The sequence below is a fragment of the Mugil cephalus genome, chromosome 13 (genome assembly GCF_022458985.1).
Source record: "Mugil cephalus isolate CIBA_MC_2020 chromosome 13, CIBA_Mcephalus_1.1, whole genome shotgun sequence".
Lineage (NCBI taxonomy): Eukaryota > Metazoa > Chordata > Actinopteri > Mugiliformes > Mugilidae > Mugil > Mugil cephalus.
The window spans coordinates 6,564,739-6,586,517 of NC_061782.1; the positions used below are offsets into that span (position 1 = coordinate 6,564,739).

The 21,779-nt window shown below is 43.9% G+C and overlaps 1 protein-coding gene across 6 annotated transcripts; it reads right to left on the reverse strand.

Moving 5' to 3' along the window:
* Positions 1-1,022: 1,022 nt before the first annotated feature.
* Positions 1,023-20,160, reverse strand: ikzf1 (IKAROS family zinc finger 1 (Ikaros)). Of its 6 annotated transcripts, none has more exons than XM_047602691.1 (8): positions 19,370-20,159; positions 14,873-14,926; positions 14,593-14,706; positions 7,392-7,661; positions 5,675-5,842; positions 3,733-3,858; positions 3,141-3,272; positions 1,023-2,686 (listed from the first exon to the last, which is right to left on the reverse strand). In XM_047602691.1, exons 1-8 carry the CDS (start codon positions 19,695-19,697, stop codon positions 1,989-1,991), a joined length of 1,890 nt encoding a protein of 629 aa, XP_047458647.1. In that variant the 5' UTR covers positions 19,698-20,159; the 3' UTR covers positions 1,023-1,988. The 6 variants fall into 6 exon arrangements, with proteins under 6 accessions (XP_047458647.1, XP_047458646.1, XP_047458650.1 ...); XM_047602690.1 differs by having other exon boundaries at positions 3,141-3,275; XM_047602694.1 differs by lacking the exon at positions 7,392-7,661 and having other exon boundaries at positions 19,370-20,160.
* Positions 20,161-21,779: the final 1,619 nt, after the last annotated feature.

Genomic DNA, 21,779 nt, shown 5'->3' on the forward strand with positions numbered 1-21,779 from the left:
ATTATCCCTCTCATGCAAACGCCACCAACCCCCTCCCACCCCCTCGGTCCCAGTCAAGCGTGGGGGGACTCGGCGCTGGCTGCAGCTGCTTCCCGTTTCTGCAGAATCACACAGCAGCCATCTGGACGAGGCCCGTCTCCACGCGACGCTGCCGAGCTCCTCCGCGGGGCCCTCGGCGGAGCCTCTCCAGACAGGCCTGGCCCTCAGAGCCTCGGCCCCTGCCTTCTGCTCCAGTGGCTGATCCCCTCTGTCCTGACAGGCTCCTCCGAGGCCGAGGCTCTTCAGGTCCTGGACCAGGCATACGTCGGCGTGCTTCTGTGTGTGTGTGTGTGTGTGTGTGTGTGTGTGTGTGTGTGTGTGTGTGTGTGTGTGTGTGTGTGTGCGCTGCTTGTTCTACCATCACTCCGTTAACACCAGGGTCCCTGTGCAGACAGATGCTGCTATGATGTGTCGGACTAGTGTCACCTGTCTTCTGTTTGTTTACTAGATAAAATGAAGTAAAATGTTTTTTTGTTTTTTTTTGTTTTTCAAAACACAGAAGAATAAATTAATATTTCATTGTTACTGTTAGTAAATGCATTTTGAAGCCACACACTAATTGTCTGGAAGAAGTTTTTCTCCTCTCGTTGTTAATTTCCTGGCAGTGAGCTCCATTTGTTTGTGTTTTTTTTTTTTTTGCACAAATGCCAGTCAATCACCCGTTCTTGGATTTTGCTTGACAGGCAGAAACGAGCGGCAACATGAATGACACCTGAACTTAATGATTTCAAAAAGTTTGAGTGTGAGAGGGGGAGAAAGCGGGTGCGTCAAATCCGTCCATTAAATCCAGGAATTATTTTTCTTGACCCTAATTTATGAAAGACATTAAAACATTTTATAGTGGACATCTCCATACCCTCTGACAAGTATTTATTGTTGGCCAACGTTTCCAAAACAAAAAAACACATCTGCAAAAAAGACATAAATTATGGCCTCTTTATTTCTACAGGCAACCTTTAAATAAATGAAACGCTTCCCAAGTCTGTGTGCATATATAAAATATCCTTTATTGATATTTTCGCAAGCAGAAAGTTACCTTCAAATGAGGTTATTTTCACTTTATGACTCTATGGTCAGGTATAAAACAACAAGTCCAGGTTAACATGTTTTCTTTTTTTTTTCTTTTTTTTTCTTTTTGAATAAAACTAAAAATGGCTTCCAGCAGCAGTCATGTGTCACCTTAAACACCTTAAACACACCTATAGCACAGTCGAAAGGATGCATCTTTTACTATTCTAGAAGACAAACATCGATCACTGTAATAAATACAAAAAAACAAAAAAAAAAAAAAACAAGACAGGCGTGTAAATGTTTCATAAATAATATGTAGGTTATTACAAACACAAGAACGGGTCAAACCTGGTAAAGAGCTGTGGCTTTATCTACATCGATTGTTAGGTTTTCTCTTTCTTTTTTTTTTTTTTTTACTGATTGTATTTAATACCAGTGTGATGATGCATATCAGTCATTTTTTGTATTTTATTTAAGATTTTAAATCTCTCTAAAAAAAAAACAAAAAAAAGAACAAACTTGTTTTCCATAAGAAAGGACACGTCTGCATACGTATATATATTTCTGGCGACGATAAATACAGGATTTATGAAGAATGCTGCACAGTAGCTGGTAAATGTTTTCAGGGTTTTGCTTCTTTACACGAGCCAGTCCTACCGCAATGAAAATACTTTTTTTTAATAGTTGTATACATTTATCTGTCAATAAACATGCATACCTTGTAAAAAAAAAACAACAACCATCAAAAAAAAACAACAACACAACATATAGACATCAACGGTGTATTTTACATGATGTATTTCTATGTACTTATTGCAGGGGTACGTGTGTCTATGAGGGAGTGAGTGTGACATATTTTCCGATCCTCTCCGTCCGTCTGTCCGTCTGTCTGTGTGTGTGTGTGTGTGTGTGTGTGTGTGTTCTCTGGTCGGAGGGGCTCAGTAGCGGTGCTCGCCCCGCGTTATGTGGGAGGAGAACTCGTATCGATCCTGGCTCCGGTGGCCGCAGAGGTTGCACTCGAAGGGGTCTCTGAAGCCGTGGCAGCCCATGTGAATGGTGTACATGACGTGGTCCAGGAAGAGGACGCGGCAGTGTTCGCACCGGTACGCCCTCACCTGCTCCCCGTCCGCCGTCACCACCTTGAAGCCCTCGGAGGCCATCTCTATGCTGGCCCGGATGGCGTCGTACTGCCTCTGCTGCTCCTCTTTCACCAGCACGCCGTTCCTCACCCCCGAGGTGATGTGGTTGGTCAGGTAGATGAGGCCGGGGGCCGCGCCGCCCGGGCGGTCCTCGTTGTTGCTCTCGGTGTCCGTCGAGTCCTGGCCGCTGTGGCTGGGCGAGCCGTCCTTCTCGCTGGACGCGGACTTGGAGTTGGAGAGCAGCAGCAGGTTCTCGGCCGCACTGTCTTTGGCCGACAAGCCCGTCCCCGAGTGGCCGTCGGTGGCCGTCTTGTGGAGGGAGTACATGGACCCGAGGGCCACGTCGGAAGAGGAGGCGGGCGAGGTCTGGACCAGGGGCCGCAGCGACTCGGCCCCCAGGTAGCTGATGGCGCTGTTGATGGCCTGGTCGATGACGTGGGGCTGGATCATCTCGCCTGCTCCTCCGTCGTACGAGAGGTCTGACAGACGCTTGTCTCCTGAGGGGCCGAAAAGAGACGAGCGTAAGGCCACACCGAAACTTTCACCTTCCTCTTGTCATCTCACCATCTGGATACTGAGCCTGCTCCTCGCTAGCTGGGTTTCGATGCTGACTGTCTTAGTTTCTAGCGTTCTAACGTACTAGCACGTCCCTCTGTCTTAAGATGCTATTTTTTTTTCTTTATCTCATCTTTGTTATGAAGATTATTACTTTGAAATGGACATAAAGAATGAAACACATCAGGCATACTAAAGCAAAGTCTTATGTAGTGAACAGGTGCTACTGCATGCATTGTGCAGAAACCAGGGTTGGCTCAGAAAAAAAAAACCTAACGAACACAAAACACATTGCAGCTTCGCCTAATGCAGCTTTGTGTAGGTGCAGCAGTCATTTGTTTCAGCAAGAGTAGCGACATTGTATTGACACAAAGGAAGCAGATATTCAGCCCTTACCCACAAACTTCTGTGGCATAGTGCTCTTACGTTTAGCTACATTATTAGCTAGTCTGTCTAGCACCAAGGCTCTGTCAGATCCCGTCTGGCTTAAGTCTTCCCTCTGCTCATTCTGGTTGCTTTCTTCCTTTACTACTGGAAAGCAAGACAGAGAAGTAGATTTCAGAGTCAAAGTAATTTGTCCTGTTTAAAGTGATAACACATGCCTGAAGTTTTATTTTTTTGTTTGTTTCTTTCTTTCTTCATTTTTTTTTTTTATTTCCCCCAAAGCACAGAGCGGACTATACTGACACATGTGAAGCACTTGGTTTAAAAATATAGCTTATTCGTCATGCGCACGGAAGATGACAGTTGGGTTTCTAGACTTTAAGATGGACTTGCATGATAATTCGTAGCTACATATGGACAAACACCGTGGTTAAACCGACTTAATTAGCTCTGCAGTCGTTTTGGACGCAAACATCGGCACATTTAGTACATTAAACATTGTCAGCAAAGTACACTGCTGCGTGCCTAGAGAGCCCCGTGCCAGAGGTAAAGTAGGTCATTAGATTTGGGTGAAAGTTAAGAGAGCGCCTTGCGTGGCACAAACCTGAATAGATGCTATTTTGCAGCCCCATGCACTGCAGGTAGTTGTGACACCGCTCCTTGTGCTCCTCGAGAGAGCTGCGCTGCTTGTAACTCCGTCCGCAGTAAGCACACTTGTGGGGTTTTCCAACTGTGAAAAAATGAATACTGCATCAGTGAAAACAGCACAGGGCACACGTGACAACTGTTGCTGAGTGGGTATATGCACCACACAACAAAGTGCCCTCGAGTAAGACATCAGACCCCAACTTGCTCCAAGTGGGAGGCAATCGTGTGTGAATTACCGAGCGCTTTTGTCAACAAATGGTATGAAGATGAACACAAGAGAGGTTTGACCCAGAGTGTTTTTGTAAATATCAACTTATTCCTGGAAGAGAACAGGATGGGATGAATGTTACATTTCCACTTTGAGGAAGTGGAAGTAGAAGAGGGGACGGTTTAGGCGTTTTGGTCGGGGAAAGAAAGGGGGGCCACCTGGAGATAAACCAAGCAAGTAACCATTTGACTGACAGGTAGACTTTTTGATTTTTGTGTTTCCACCATTTCAAATAGGCAGACTACGTAATTAAATCATTTATTAATGGTTATAAATGACAAAGACTGGCGACCTGTCCAGGTTGTGCCCTGCCTCTTGTCTTATGACAGCTGGTATAGAGTCCAGACCACCAACGACCCTCTACAGGAAGCAGTAATAGGTAACGAATTAATGAAACGATCAAAGATACTTAAGATTAAGATTGAGATAAAAACACATCCGTCATCATAATTAACTCACACGTGAATCTTCTTTATTTAAGTCAGCACTGTCCATGGTTCTGAAACCGTTGTGCAACTCTCAACTTTTTATTTGTTGCTTTTCCTACACAGGTTCTGTATTTCCCAGCGTACTCCTGACCTCTGCTGCGTAGAAACTGCCGGTCATATCCACTGAATTTTGGGGGAATTCAGGAAGAAACTCAAGGGGAGTTTACGTTCTGCAAATAATAAACCATGCTGAGTAATTTCCTTTACCTTGCTCCAGCCCAGTAAACTAAAGAGACTGCTGACCATTGCACCACCATGACTTAAATATGAGCCTACGTTTGAACTCGTGAAATTTACGGAAAGTTTAATTCAGTTGAACGAATTAGTAAATAATAGTAATAATAACAAAAACAAAACTTAAGGAAGAATTTCTTAAATGAAAAGGAGTTTTTCTGTCTAAAGCCGCAGGCATGAATCACTTCCACAGCTTGTTCCTCAAAGAGGCATAAAACTCCATTGTTGGATGTAATATGTCCTTTCAGTCACATCATTGTGAATCACTTTGTAATACATCATCCTGCTGCTATATATTAATCTGCAGCTAAAAATAGGTCAGTGTAGATACTACACTTAGTCGTGTTTACAAAAAATGTAAAAGAAATTATTCAGATTCTTCTTTAAAGACGAGAGTGGAGTTCCTCAGACAGGGACCTCGGAGGTGCTGAGTGGTAAGCTTTTCTGATTCATTACATAATACTATCAATATAATGTAAATCCTGTGCTTAATATCACAGGCACAGCCCGCCACGGTTTGTTTTTGGTGCCTTGCCTGCTGCCTTTTAATTCAATCGGACTCATTTCTGTCACTTATGTTCTGTCAGCGCACCTGAACGTTGCACGTTAGGATTAAAAAAATTGTGATCCTACAGGCTATCCCTTCGCCGCTTTGTTATCCACAACAAGCACACTGTTTACACCCACCCACATTTCATTAACACATACGTACTTCTGCAAAACATTTGCAACAAATAAAAAAAAGTAAAGTGACACCATATCTACACCCCGTCAACTTCCCCTTCCATAATCCGGAGGTCTTGCTGTGTGCTCTGCAGAAGTTGCCATGCTTTTTTGTGTGAAGGCTTCCCCAGCGATTCACCGTGAGAGCAGAAGTTTTCAGCGCCGGTGACCTTTTGCATACTCACCCGAGTGGGTGCGTAGATGGCCGGTGAGGGCGTCCCTCCTGCGGCAGGCGTAGCTGCACAGGTGACACTTGAAGGGCTTCTCCCCCGAATGGAGCTTGATGTGACGCAGCAGGTTGCCCTTCTGGGTGAAAGAGGCGCCGCACTGGCTGCACTGGAAGGGACGTTCTCCTGAGGACAAGAGCAGACACAGAACACACGCACACGTTACTGCAAAGGGGAAGGGAAAAACAGCAAGGAAATGGCAAGAAAAACGTGAATGTGAATGTACTGGCACCCAGATGTTTACAAGTATTTGATCAGGCAGCTTATAATTTAGTTTTTTTTTTGTGGATTTAACTAATCTGACTAGGTTCGATCCCTCCACTGACAACAATAAAAGCGCAAAGTCTTTGTCTTTTCTCTGTGACTGTGAGCGCGGGCTGCTGCGGGAACGCGAGGTCACTGCACTACAAGCGCCAGAACAAGCTGGATGATGGAGCGTCTCCGGGGCAGAGAGCGATCCAGCAGCCTGTGGGAGGGTTTCACAGCAGAGTGACACTCCATCTCTCCATGCTCCCCCCTGCCCCACCGACTTCTGGCGCTCTGATCGAACAAGAGCCTTTCAGACTCAGCCTGCCAGTTCCGTAATGCACCATTGCCTAGGTCAATTTGATCTGAAAATCTCATTTTTTCCTCTTCTTCGTCTCTAAAATAAGAGCGGCACATCACAATGCAAATTCAGCCTCATTTGAATAAAGCGGAGGAAACACTTTGTGTTGAGAGCCAGTCTTCCTGATCAGCGCCTCTGGAATAAACCAATATCCAGCCTCTCCGAGTGTTGTGGCATTCTGTGAGAACGTTTTAATATGGCTTTTTTTTTTTTTTTTTTCAAAGGCCCCCCATAAAATAAGAGTCACCAGTGAAGCAGCAAAAATATATAAAAAAGGAAATTCATTAAAAATGCATTTCAGGAGCAAAGGCTCGCCACAGAATATTTTCTATTTAAATAGGAGGCACTTCATTATATCTTTTATTGTACTTTCTTTCGCATTTACATTAGTCTAGTGTTCCTTTCTTCCATTTTGAGTTTCATTAGTTTCTAAAGCTTGACAGTTAAGTGCCTTTTTCACAAATGTTCCCCACCACTGGTTTGGCTCCATTACAATAGAATATCAATTTTGAAATTTGAAAAACTTTTAATAGCCAGATAATTGTCACGTCGTGGAGATTTCCATTTAATTGCCGAAGACATCCTGTTTCTCAACTGAGGGCGTGTTTCTTTTTTAAACATTTTTTTATTTATTTATTTATTTTATATTTATTTTTTTCTTGGACCAAGTTTGTTTCTGCTACTTTATCGCACAATAACTTGATCAGTCGGTGTTGATTGTCGTGTGGTAATTCAGAGACCTTTAGATGAACAGTAATGAACGCTAATGGTACGCTTCAAGCCTATTTCACGCACGAAAGGAGTGTCTACACGCATACAGCCAAACGCAAGCATGCCATTAACTACAGCTACAAGTGAGTATAAGGGGGACTGCAGACACGTGAAGTTTATTCTTAAGACTCTTACCCCTGATCTTTGTCTGTTTTCGTAGAAGACACTAACCTATGTAAGAGACAACTACTCTAAGGTCTTTTTTTTTTATTTAAATCTAAAGACCTGCTCTAAATATGAGGAGGAGCAGTTAGCATGGGTGCAAAGGTAGGGCAAGAAGTACTGCAGGCGGCTTACCGGTGTGGCTTCGCTTGTGCACCATCAACACATTGGGGCCAATGCAAACTATCCCACAGATATCGCACTTGAGCTTCCCGTTGGGCAGCCGGATACCGCCGGCCGAGGAGAAGGCCTTGGCTTCGGGGCTCGGCTGTGAGCCGTTCACCTTGGCCCCCGAGGCATCGATCACGCGCAAGTCTTCCGCGCACTCCTCCTCCTCCACGCCATTCATGTCACAGGCCAGCCCATTCTCCTCATCACTGCGAGCCTCAACTTTAATGTTACAGGCTGGAAAAGAGGGCAAGGGAGTGGGGGGGCCACGGTTTAGAACACGAGCATTTGGTTCTTTCATGATGTTAAATGCTAGAGATTTTTATTTTTTTTTTACCAGTGTGACATGAGAACAGAGAGCTGTGTTGAAGCCTTTTCTGAAGCTGTTTCTCACTAAGTTAACTAATATTTCACCATCTCTAAAAGTGCTTGTTATAACCTTGCTGTTTTTAACTTTTATTTTATCAACTTTGCATCATTCACTGATAAGTTAGATTACATTAAAGCTGCATTAAATGTATATTTAACTGCTCATCGGCCACATGATACGCAGCAATAAAACTGCCCTTTTTATTTTGTCACTAAGATTAAATATGGCCTTATGAGGTTTGATTTGGCCTCATTTAGTTTGGTATTTTAGTCCGTGTGGCTCTGTTCATTCCCTATTTCTACTGTTGGAATAGAAACTGCATGTGAAAACACAGGAACTGCACTGTGATCAAACTAGGGCAACAGCGGTTTCGCAATGACAAGCCTCCTTTTTAGTGCATGTTGTGACATTTTCATGTGGAGCGGGATGGTGCATCAAAACTTCATAAACCCCCCCCCCCCCCCCCCCCCCTTCTTACTTGAATTTGTTCGTGAATTGAGGCCGAGAAAACTCGACAGGCATCACGCAGAGATCAACCTGACCCCGGCGGTTTCTCTTCGCTAAAACTGCGTGTACTATGTGCGGATGGATAGCATGTCTACTGAGTGGGGAAGAAACGCGCCAATCATCTCACACCATCACACTTTGGTGAAAGAATTGACAGCAAGATAAACAGGAAACAGAGACACAGGAAGCAGTGTGAAACTAAGGACGATCAGAGAAGCTCACACAAACACACTCGCTCGGCCTTCTCGCAATCTAGTACATTTGCAGGGGTCTTAAACTAACCTAAACATTTTACAGGTTTTTTTAAAAAAAAAAAAAAAAAAAAAAAAAGCACAAAAAGGAAAATGCAGAAGCCAGCTGTTATTTGTGGAACTGTAATCTCTATTTGCTGTCTGGTGTTCCCAAAGTGATCAGAAAGGAGAAGTGTCCGAAGTGGCCGGAGAACAGCCGGCTCCTTCTTTTCCCACCAGACAGCTTTAGCAATATTTTAAGAGAACTGACAGAGCGAGCAAGTCCCACAGCTACCAACCTGTGGTTTGCATGTCACGGTGGCAGCCTGATTTCCCCATGCCTCTACCTCTGTTTGTACAACAGAAGAGGAAGAAGTGGAAATCATGAAATATAGGAATCTATGGAAAAGGGGAAGCTTCAGAAAGAGGGCCTGTCTAACTGAAATACCAAGAATTATGGAGAAGTGACAGAAAGGGAAGCATGGGAAAGGAATTGTCAAACAGCCTCTAACTGAAACAGGTTTTTTTTTTTTTTCTGTTTTGCAGGAGTCCTGCTTTCACCAAGAGTCGCTGCAGGTTCCATAAAGTGCACTACATTGCCAAAAGTATTCACTTTCCAATCACTTCAGTGGCCACAGGTATATAAAATCAAACACTTAGACTTACAGACGACTTATACAAACATTTATGAAATAATTGGTTGCTCTCAGGAGCACTGTGATATGATGACACCTGTGCAACAAGCCCAGTTGAGAAATTTCCTCACTACTAAATATTTCAAAGTGATTGGGAGCAATAGCAGCTCAACCATGAAGTGTCAGGCCAGAGCGGGGTCAGCGGATGCGGAGAGTGCACAGAGGTGGCCAACTTTCTGCACAGTCAATAGCTGCAGACCTCCGACTTTCATGTGGTTTTCAGATCAGCTCAACAACAGTACGTAGAGAGCTTCATGGAATGTGTTTCCACGGCCGAGCGGCTGCACCCGAGCCAAACATCACCAAGTGGAAATGCAAAACAACTGGATGCAGTGGGTGAAAAGCACCACCGCCACTGGACTCTAAAGCAGTGGAGACGTTTTTCTGGAGGGAGCAATCACACTCTGATGGGCCGATCTGTGTTCGGTGGTTGTCTTGTCTGTGTGTGAAGTTTGGTTGTGGCGTGAGGTTGTTTTTCAGGAGCTGTGCTTGGCCCCTTGGTTCCAGTGAAAGGAACTCTGAATGATTCATCATACCAAGAGATTTTGAACAATTCCACGCTCTCAACTTCTTGGGAACAGTTTGGGGACAACCCCTTCCTGTTGCAACATGAGGGAGTTTGGTGTGGAAGAACCTGACTGGCCTGCACAAAGTCCTGACCTCAACCTGATAGAACACTTTTAAATTAGACGAAGACTGCGAGCCAGGCCTTCTCATCCAGCATCAACCCATAAACACACTCCTAAACCTCGTGGAAAGCCTTCCCAGAAGAGTTGAAGATGTCATAGCTGCAAAGGGTGGGCCCACATCATATGTCGCTTAAGTTGACATGCATGTAAAGGCAGAAGAGTGAATACTTTTGGCAATATATTTCACACACAAAGCAGGAGGTGGAGAGAAACATGTGAACTGTGCAGGATCACTAGCTGCTGATAAACGCTTTTTCCGATCAGAGCCACATAATCCGTTTGTCCATCTCCATGCAACTGTTTTTTATGGTTTTTCGCACGACATACTTTAACTACTGAAATTGTGTGGAGAAACTCTCGACGTTTCGCTGTGGAGATGAGATAAGAGAGGCACCAGCTGTGCACGCAAACAAAAAGGATTGCCGTTCAGTACGGGGGGGAAAAGCTACGTTACAGAGGAACACATGCATCCAAAATGTCTCTGTGTCGCGGCAATGATCAGTGTGTGTACGGGGGGATTTACTGTGTTAACACACTCTGACATAATAGTTTCAGTTTCACCTACGACCTCCTTGGTTTTAGGTGTTATAATTCCACAATTTAAGCCAATTCAACTCTTAATTTTAGCAAATTGTACTATTTACTTTTATGTATACATCACCTTTAGGGAAACTGTTATTTCCCAGTTTTTTTCTACTATATGCTATTTAATACCATTTAATTTTATTGCTGTTTTTAGCCAACATTTTTTTATTTTTTTATTTAACCACAATCTTTTAAAAGTAATTGTTATTTTTAACTCATTTTTACTCACATTTGCTGTATCCATGACTTCCAGCTAACTCGTTAACCACTACTTTGTTAAAGGCAGTCAGTTTAAAAATAGTAATATATAAAAATAACCTGCATTCTTTCTAATTACCACAAGGGGGCGACTATACTGGTTCACGATATAAGTCCTTATATAGTCGTCTTGTTCTAGAATTTTGTCCCTGGACACAGTTTTTTGTTTGTGTGTGTGTGTGTGTGTGGCCTGAACGTTGACCTGGAGTTGCTCCATTGGGAATTGGGAATTATGCCCCTGCAGTGATATGTTGGGCCAATAAAACCATTCATTTATTAGCTAGCCACATAGTCACGCGTGTTTATTGTGCGCTGTGGAGTTGAATTTGCTTACAACAAAGTGTCATCAGAAAAGCAACCTGTTTAGAGTCCTTAACTTTAAAGGATGAGCAATTAACAGCATTTAAGGTATTTGTTACGTAACTGCTCGATGTCACATACTTCTTTGCCCTGATTGGTTTTAGGACCTTAATGTGCAAGAACTATTTTTTTTTTCTCTCTGTATGGGATTTTTAATAAAATCAAAAAGGGAATTTTGATAAGAATTGGATCTGGTTACATCAGACATAGTAATAGTCGTTATTTATTATCACAATAAACATTTTTCTAATAAATATGTGGTTTTGCATCACCCAGTTCTAAGTCAGATCAACCCCTCGTTCCTCTGCTGCTCCACTTTTTTGTCCAAATGATTTATCCCGACTTTTAGCTAACTACTTTAACTAATCTGTTAGTCTCATTATCTGTTTACCAAATTTCAGCCCTCGCTAGCTCCTCCAAAAATCTATGCACACTTGAAAGCAAGACAAGAGGAAAACTTCCTGAAGAAAGTACCCGACTTGTTTGTGCCTTCTGTTTTTTGCACGTGTTCGTCTCCGCTTCCAAATGTGAAAGAGAAATAAAAGCTGCGCGGCCGGAGTCAACTCTCTGACAGGGTACGTTGCACATGTTGCATGTTTATGAAGTTCTCACTTGAACCACTAACTTCAGGGCTCACACATGATGATGTAAGTGTGAGAGGGGAAGGGATTTTTTTTTTTTTTTTTTTTTTAAGTTCAAGTTGTGTCTATTTGCATAAGATCGCCACTTTAACCGTCTTCAAAAGTTGAAAATATCTTTAAAGTCTAAACTTCAATAAATTAATAAAAAAATCTATATTTCTAAACGTAAATGCAGAACCGATCCAAGAGTAAGACTAAAAGCGGCTGTATGCTTTCAGGAAACGGGGTGGCTGAAACCTTTATCTGATGTCATTTTATACGCGAATGAGGCTTTCAGGTTATCAGCAGGCGGCTGGAGCAGACAGAAGGGAACCATGAACGCCGGGCTGACACCTGCTTCTCATGGATATGGGGAAGTTGTGACTAAATTGGGAATAGGAAGAAGGCTTTTACTTTATATCATGTTTGTCATGATCACACATCCTGATTCGCTCGTTTTGGGAAGCAAGTGTCAGCTCACGCAGCGGACAAACAAAGCTCAGTGAACTGGTTACGGCTTTGACGTGGAGCTAACGTGCAGACTGGGGAGAGTGCATGCTGTAGCAGACGAGAATTAAAAAAAAAAAATAAAAAAGTCTGAGTATTAACCTGGCATATAAAGTAGATAGTAGATAATAGTAGATAAGCAAGCTAACGGACGTGTTAGTCGTGCAGTGGGGAAACGCAGGGAGCTTGCTGGAGGTTCCTGTTACTGACTTGTGCTGTTCTCACTGCCTGAAAATAACCCCGTGCACAAGGTAGAGGAACCACATGTGTTAAACCACCCCAGCAACACACTTGACACAACTTGCAGGAACACCAAAAACAGCTCGCTTTTCCCCCCCTTTCTGCACGGCTTCTTTTTCTTTCTTTTTTTTTCTTTTTTTTTTTGACATTGCCTCCATGTTTTCGGGAACTAGACATCTCATATCTCATGTGTCTGAAATAGCAGAGGCTCCGTCTGAATCACTGAAAGTGAAAGAGAAATCGTTTCACTGGGATGTTGCGCGAGGGACATGTCACAGCCTTGTGACTTTGACCAAATATGTCTCCGTGGTTATTATTCTTTTTTTTATTATATATATATTTTTTTTTGTCTCGCTCAAGCCACCACGTGCTATAAAATTATTAGCATTTATGATAATTCAGTTGGAAACAATAACAACAAAAAAAAAAAAAAACCTGAGCCAGATAAACTGTGCAACAATCCCAGGCTGCGAAGACTTATTTGCAACAGGAAACTGCCCTGGTTTTGAGGTTTAGAGCTTTCGATACTTTGAGGTCCCGTGTCCCACATATAGTCCCCCTGTTTTTACCTATTTTCACTAAAGAGAACTGAGCAGCACATGATCCTGGGTGATAATTATAACCCGTTCTGGCTTTTATCACAGAGGCAGCGATGCATAGATGTACCAGATACTTGCACTTCCCTTCTTTCTCTCTGTCCCTATATAGACACACACTCATACGAAGGGAATGAACAGAAACTCATGTAGAAGGTCATACATCCAGCCAACCACCTCTTCCTTCTCTCTTTTTACGTGCTCCCATTAAAAATTTCGACTCTTATTATTATGTTTTCAGACCTTTTAAAATCCAACGGACGCCTCCTGACTCGAGGGAACGTGTTTCTTAATTATTCCGATGCCATCGCACGCTCTCGTTGTGGAGCCTGCGTCGACTCGGGCGCGTGTACTGAACTCACAGATAGGGCTTTTGTGAGCGTGTGTGTGTGTGTGCAGGTGTGTGACCTATGTGGTGCAGTGATGTGCTGATCTCTCTCTCTCTCTCTCTCGGCTTGGCCCTGTTCCTGAACTCTTTATCTCCAGGAGTGTTGAAACTGTCTGATGGCAAGTTCTTCTTAGGAAACTCTTACACATCCTATTTCAGTTTCCTCTCGCATCTTATTTTTGACCGTGCGCTGCCAATCTCTGCCGTTATCTAGAGGAGTGAAACGACGCTGACAAAGGAGGGGGTGGTGGTGGTGGGGGGGGTCAAATTTGAGCCATCGCGCTGGTTTTTCTGTCACGAAAGCAATTATTTTCACGTCCAAGTTCTCTTAACAGGTTCTCTTCATCCCTAGCTTCCTCACGTCCAACGTTTTGAGGATTTCACAAACGAATTCGTGAAATCACCTTGTTCGAGGAGGCCCTTAACGCCTTTCGGACGCTCAGAGGCCGCGGGATGCTTCACAGGGTTGACGAGCCACGCCCGGATTATCGATCTTATAAAAGCTAAATGTCCCGATTCATCTCGCTGTCACATAAAAACCGAGCAGCCCTGTTTTTATCACAAACCGCCCATCTTAGGAGATAAATATACGCCGCTGGTTTGAGCCGCCCTCCCCTCCTCCCTCCCTCCACATCCTTATTTTCACCATGATATTCCCTGGCTTGCTGTTCACAAACTCGAATCAAGGCCACATTAGCTATTCCTTAAGATTCGGCTTATTAATGACATGCGATGGATCAAAGTTTTTTTTTTTTTTTTTTCACCTTTCCTGCCAATGACCTAAATGTGTCTCTTTGCAGCTTTAAATTAATTTTTCCAAGGGATTTGAAAACATCTCCCACTGGATGTTCATGGGATTAAGTCATAAAAACATTTTGATGCTTTTTTTTTTTTTTTTTTTTTGCCCCCCTAATACATATATATGTTGCTCTTTTGATCCTGACATAACACTCACTTAACTCTCCTACCCTGATTTGGATGCTTTGGGAATGAATACAGCTAAGGCCCTTCATTTTTGATTAACCTATTAATTTATATATATATATTTTTTTTTTTAATCTACTCAAGCATGAGCGGTGGTGTGACCGGCTGTGGGTGCGCTTGGCGAGAAGTTTCCTCGTACCTTTGTCCCCTCTGTTGTTCTGCTGGTGGGCGGAGCTGGCTGACAGGTCCTCGGGGACCGCCATGGGCTCCTCTGCCTCCTCGGATGCTTCATTTGCAGGGGGGCTGTCCCTGCCTGGGGAGACACACACACCAGCAAACACCCATCACTCACCGAGCAACCCCTCGACGTGACTCGTTCAGGGGGAGCAAAATTACCTCCGGGCTGTTGTAAGACCCTGTTTGTGGCCTATTGTATCTACTTTGTGCACACTACGGCTCAATCATGCAGTAGCTTTTACCTGGCATCTGGGCCATTTCCTGGGCCTCCTCTGTCTCCATGCGGTGCAGGTACTCTAATGGGAGAGAGAGAGAGATGGAGATTTAGATGCATCTAAGTTTAATCAAGTGCAGGGTGAGAAACAACATTATAAAAAGCTAGAGTGGAGTAAAGCGTGCACTTCTCGGTGTGACTCAGTCACCTCAGCGAGATCACTCTTGTCACAGCGGCAGACACACCACTGTCCCCCCGCATTTCATTACAAAGAATTACAGACATTTTCATTACAAGTCTGACAGAGAGACCGAGCCGGAGAGTGGCTTGGCTCCGGCTGATGGGGGCCCCGCCGGTGGCGCGGGGTTTGCCGGGAATGGGCTTTCAGACCACATTTGTTATTTATTGTTAATTTCCTGCCACGTAATCATCCAAAAATGCAAACTGACTGCCGCAAAATTAAGCAGAAAATTAACTGGCCCCCAGGTCACCGAGGATGCGGGCGTTCGCCGTGGCCCAGCTGATCGGCGCTCGTGTTCTCTCTAATTTGCTGAACATGCATCGCTGAGCCCGCGGCCCGAGCGCAGACGCAGGCAAGCCACAATCAGAAACAAAGAGAGGGAGCGAGAGACGGAGAGAAGAAGAAGAAGAAGAAGAAGAAGCAGAGGCGGCGAGATATGGAGGCAGATAGCGACCAGAGGGGCTGGAAGTCAGAAGAGCGAAAGCAACAGGAAGGTGCAGAAAAAGAAAAGAGACAGAAAAGCAGGCCAAAAGGACAGAGAAGTTGTCTTTATTTATTAATTTATCTATCTTTTTTTTTTCTTTAGTAAGAAGAGGCTGCCGAGTCCAGAAGCAATCCTTCGGCCAGGGCTGAATATCTGAGGAGTCACCAATGCTCGTGGCCCCATTAATAATGGATGGCCCTCAAGCCTGCAGCAGATGGGCCCGACAGCCTCAGCCCCAGCTCCGCCACTTCAAGAAGCCCTTGGTGGGGCGGCTGCCCAGTCCAAGCAGCCACACAGGGAGAAGTGAAGCTCCCGAAAATAGCGAAACAAGCCCAAGGGAAAAGGGGAACCTAGGCCTTCCTGTTTTACTGACAGATGGCTCCACACACTTGGAACAAATAGTGGGAAGCGACCGGGCCGCTCTGTCGCAATGCACAATATTCTGCGGAGTCAAGTCAGGAGCTCGATGGCCTACAGACAGACACCCAGGATGCAAGTGTGAAGGGAGGAGGAAGAAGAAGGAGAAGGAGTGGGGGAGGGGGGAGGGGGAGAGGGGCGGGGTGGGGTGCGGTGGGTGTGGGGGGCAAAGGTCACTGGTGCAGATGAATTGTTCGGCACAAACACGACGGTGTCGCGTGTTAATCTGCAGAGCCACGAGCTACTCTTCAGCATCTGGAGTTTGGAGGTCGGGGGCAGAGGGAGGTATATTCTCATGTGCCCTTTTTTTTTTCTTTTTTTTTCTTTTTTCTTTTTCTGGGCAGATGGCGCGAGGGGAAACACGGATGTGTTGGTGGCGGGGCTTCGACAGAAATAAAAAAGAGAGTTCCTACAGTCAGCCACAACCCAGGCTTGTGTGCGTAGGCCTGTGGAAAGTAAGGTACGCGTAGAATATTCAGGAAGTAGCTGCTCGGCTCAAGCACAGAGTTTTCTAAAAGCTATTTTCGTTTTCCGCGGCTTAAATTTGAACTTCAGCTTTTAAAAATGTTAATGCAGAGCCACTTTTCCGACAATTAAGCCAGATGTCGCAAAACAAGACATTATCAACAGAGCCGTCTCGGCCTATCAAAGAGAAGCGCGTGTCGGTGTGTAGAAAGCACGGCGGTGTGTGAGTGTGTTCATGTGTATGGGCGTACAGACATGGGGGCAGGTGGAATCTTTCAGCCAGTGAAATGGAAGTCACAGAGAAGACTTCTGACACAGAGACAGCGAGGGGGGGACTGGAACAGTTTTGGTCGGAGTACGTCAAGTGAGGAGAGGCAGGAAGAGGCTTGTGGGTTGACAGAATTCTCGGTCCTCCTCCTGTGTGAGTGTGTGTGTTTGGTGGATGGCGGTGGTGTGTCGAGGGGAGGGGGGGTGGGGTGGAGGGGGGTTAGAGGCGTCTGCTCATAGCGAGGTGCAAAGCTACACCAGGGAGCAGGGTGGAGATGAGAAACAACGAAACCGTTAACAGATACTGAGGACCACACCAGTAAAGTTTGGATACCCAGGAGAAAGAAAGTTTGTACGCTGGTGTCTGTCTCTGTGTGTGTGTGTGTCTGGAAATACACGAAGCAACGCGCAAGAATAAAAGATGGTTTTCTTTTAAAAGAAAGAGTGTCTGACACACTTTTTTTTAAACATTAAAACATCTACAGTTGAATTTAAGAGTGTGTATTTATATACGGATTCACACTTAGAGATTTACATCTTTTAAATACACCAGCATCTAAAAAGCAGCGCTCTGTCACGACTACGCGAGTTCATCAATGCTGATCTCACCCTGATTCACAAACAATACAAACTTCCATTAAACTCCACTAAAACTTTCCACTTTGGTGAGTTACTGAAGAATCCCTCTGACAATGAACTAAACTATCAGAATTAACGACCCCCCCCCCACCACCACCCCTTCTCTGTGGGTTTTGTGATGAAGTAATGAAGCCGTGGGCGCCTTCTTTATCAGCCATTATAGGAAGAGAGGTGCTTGTGCACTGCCAAGCAAACCGGGGCCGTGCATGGTCACCTTTTTTGTTCACATGCAACACGGAGCCGCTCATCAGTAATTCATGAAATGTATGGGTGGAAGTGGGTAGATAGTGTTAGCAGATGTGTTCGGGGAGCCTGTCGAAGGGGGTGAGGGGAAGAGTCAAGGTGCACTGAGGAGAAGTTTCCTTCATTTGCATCTGACACACTTCGCTACTCTGCTATTCAGACAGTACAATCATTTTAATAACTGCCTGTCTTCCTCTGCACACACACCCCACACACCCCACACCCTCCTACTTGTGTTTCTATACTGACAAGAAACGATGATGTATCTGCAGACAGATTTGCAGCACTTCTCTTTCCAACTGAGATATGAAAAAGTCCTATTTGTGCAGGTACTGGCGGGGGTCTAAGCTTCTTGAAAATCCAACTGATTTTTCTAGCCTATTACTTTTTGTGTGTTAGATTTAACTCTGATTTGAGCGTATTGACTTTAAAAGTAATCTAAAACTTAATTGAAATGTTTCAGATTCATTAAAAATATCATTTTTACTTGACTGGTACTTGATATTTTCTTATTAAAGATAAACAAAAACAAATCAATCAAGTGAATATTCAACAGATTTGATTAAGTGAATGACTTACACACCATGGAAGATTAATAATGGGTGAAAATATTTTTAAATATATTCCTTATAAATATTCTTATAGAAAATAATTTTAAAAAATTAATAGTAGCGATGCGTAAAAATATTCTCACGCGGAAACTCGTCCTCTACAACCAGGAACTTTGAGTTTTGTAACGTGTTAAAAAGAAACACACTTTATTTCCTCAGCAGTTTGATGGTGAAGCTTTCTGGTTTCTTGTCTGGGCGTTGATGAACAACTTTCTACCTCGGTGTCAGCAGTGTAAAAAGTTTCATCAGTCCTGCCTACATATGTCTTTTTCCTTTTGCTTCTTTTCTTTTTTTGATTGTCTTCACACACACAGACGTGTAACAGCTAACCTAGACCGTGGCTCGGTTTCAAACAGGTGAACACAAAGCTTTACGGTATGGGAAATTATGCGATTTATCGATTATTAACTTAAGAGAAGCGTGTTTAGGCGCAGCGTTTGTCGGTGCGTAAAAACCCTCTGATTTCCTGTTTAAGCAGCGCTAAAATATTTGCAAATACGGGCTTGATTTTCTTTTTTGTCCCGTGACAAATTTGCCTCTTGGTTAAAAAAAAAAGAGAGAAAAGTTTGTATTTATTAAAATGCGTTTTGAAAAATGTTTTATTAAACTTCTTGTACTGCGGGGCAATCTGAAGTTCATCGAGAGCGCACATCTGTTGCAACAGGTGCCATAACAGGAGAGCAAAAACCGTTAAACGGGATAAAATGGCACACACATGCGTAATTAGAATCACATTTGAGAAGTTGGATTTTTATATAAATGTAAGTGATTGGGAAATAATTTATCCATATGTTCCCGAAAGAAAAAAGACACATGGAAAATGGGGAACATTTCCACTACTTCCCTTAATTTGCTCTCCTGGGTATGAAGAAACAAATAACGCGGTAAAATGAATCTATTTCCTTGTAATTAATGAATAAAATATACTTGTTATTGTTAATTTGTCATACGCCCTGGAGCAGAAGAACATTACGCGCACCAAACGGGATCCGATGGCGCGGCGCACCTGCATCGAAACTATAAGGAGAGTCTCTTTTTTTTCCAGTCAGGTGCAAATGTTTCCTAAAAAGCTTCAGAGCAAACGAGCGGACTTTAGAGGTCTTGAGCTAGCCTTTGAGAGCAGTGTCGAGCTGAAAAGCGCGGTGGAAGTCACTTTACCTGCTATTCCTTGAGTTTGCAGTATGAAGTTCTTCCAACTCTCCCCGGCTCCATGTGCAGAAGGTCGCAGCGCCGCGGCGGCCCCATGGAGCTGCGCCCTGAGTCCCTCCCCTCTCCACTGCACTTCCTCGTTCCAGCCCAACATGACTATGTCTCTGAGCTCGGCTGAGGCATTTTGCTTGCTTTTATCCACAGTCTGCGGCGGGGAGTCGAGCCACCGAACCCCTGGCACTTGCTTTGTGCCGTGCCAATAAAAGCTGACACCCAGTAGACCATTACTGGCAGCCATGCATGAGATGGGATGAGGCGAGAGAGGAGAGTGGACCATTCATTGTTTATTTATTTCATTCACACCGAGGAAGCTGATGGGGGGGTCTCCTCACTTGCATATTGGACAGCTCCCCTTCTGTCACCTGTTTTGGCACGCTGAAGTAGTCCATGAAATTAACCCAAGTGTTTCCTTTCCTTTATAATGAGTTTTTTTTTTCTCTTTAATGTTTCATCCATTTGACTTTACCCTTTCTATTTGGCCCCTTCGAGTGTCCTGTCTTATCACAGAGCAGCTGTGGGCTTATGTTTGAATCTGAGGTTGTTTTTTTTTTTTTTCCAACATTCGACTGTTGGTTTCTTTCTGTTTTTAGATGTATATAGTGCATCCTGAGTGAGTGACTGGCTCAGTCCTCACCCAGGTCACCATGCAGCTGTGCATTAAATGAGCAAAATGTGGTTTTCCTCTGGTTTGGTGCATTGGTATTAACAAACGGACACTGTGCCCCTGGCCCCAAACCCTTCAGAGAAATATATGTTTTGCTTCAGCTGCTGCCATTATTGCTATTATTCTTAAATTAGGGATGTTCTAGCGGAATTGTCAGTCATCTTAATTCCAAAGTGCTTGGGAGTGACTTGAAGCTGAGACCCCCATTAAATGTAAATTAGCAAACCATCGGCACACACTGAGCTCAGCCGTCTGCATCTGCAACATCCACCTCCTCTCCTACGTTCGTGCGTCCACGGGACACCATCCAGACCCTGTTGAAATTTTCAATGACGACTCCATAATGCCAATCTGAGCGTCAATATGCAGATCAGTTGTATATTTAATCCACAGTGACGCGCGCACGCATACACACGGCCTGAATTTATTAGAAGAAGAATAAATTGTGGATTAATATTGATGACATTTCTAAATAAATAATGAGTTACATGTCTGGTTTGACTAAAAGAAAAAAAAACTCAATTTAAAATATTTCCCATCATTATTATCTCATATGAATAGTTGTCAGAGTGGACATTTATAATGCCTTTTCTCTAATTACTGTATCTTTACCATTGACTGGGTTTCAGCTATGCACTATAATGCTGCACATTTTCCTTCCTGCAACATATATAAATTCACAGCTGATTTAGTGACAGGAGCTCGTTCTCTGTTTTAGAAAATAAGTTGTTTTTCTCCTTTTTTTGTGACCGTTCTTCCCAGTATCCCGCTGTCCACGCGGCCCCCGAGACGGCCCTTATCTCAGGAGAGGCTGCGTGTGCTGGATTGCTGAGTCACCTTTCGTGGGAGGCTGCTCTTATCTCCTAAGAAGCACAACTTTCAGGCAGTTGGTTGCAAAAGGAGGAACTCTGGGCTGGAGCACTGTGGCCTGCTGTGTCTTCATGGCTATAGCATGGATTGCAGCAACTCTCGCTGACTTCCTCAAAGCCTCGTGGCCTTATCTCTGAGGTCACTTTCTGGAGACACGCAGGTAGGAAACAAAAAAATAAAAATAAAAAAAAAGCTGCAGGATGCTTCACTCCTGAGGCCACGCAGAGGGAACACTAGGACTCAAATGTGACTCAGTGGTGTTATTTTTGACAGCGATCTTCAGTGCAGAGATAAGGTGACACAGCAACTTCGCTCAGTCTCCAGGGCAACGATTCAGAAGAAGTTTTAGGGAAGTTCCCACACAAGCGGGATCGATACTGATCATTATCCTCACATTTAACTTCTTCAAAACGCTACCCGTCGTGTCAAAGCCCTTTTCATGAGATTCTTGTAATTCTCCAGCATTTAAAAAAAAAAAAAAAATGATAACAGTGTAATCCACGGCTACAAATCAAACTACATGCAACCCCTTGCACCTCCAGGTTAATCCACAACCTCAAGCAAGCCGCGTTGCTGCTGTAATTAATATCATTACCTCGCAAGTCTCAAAACATCATCAGGTAATGTAGCCGGTTGACTAGCGAACAATGGGCCCCGGATGGTTCTTATTTCATGGATCTTTAAGCAGTATTCACTGTTTCACATTTGGAAGCACGAGCTGCATGTAACCCTTAATTGGTTTTAACACCTTAATAAGTCAAAGACGTTCAAGACTGATAATCACATTAAATAGTCCAATTTATCTAAAAAGTCAATTGCAAACTG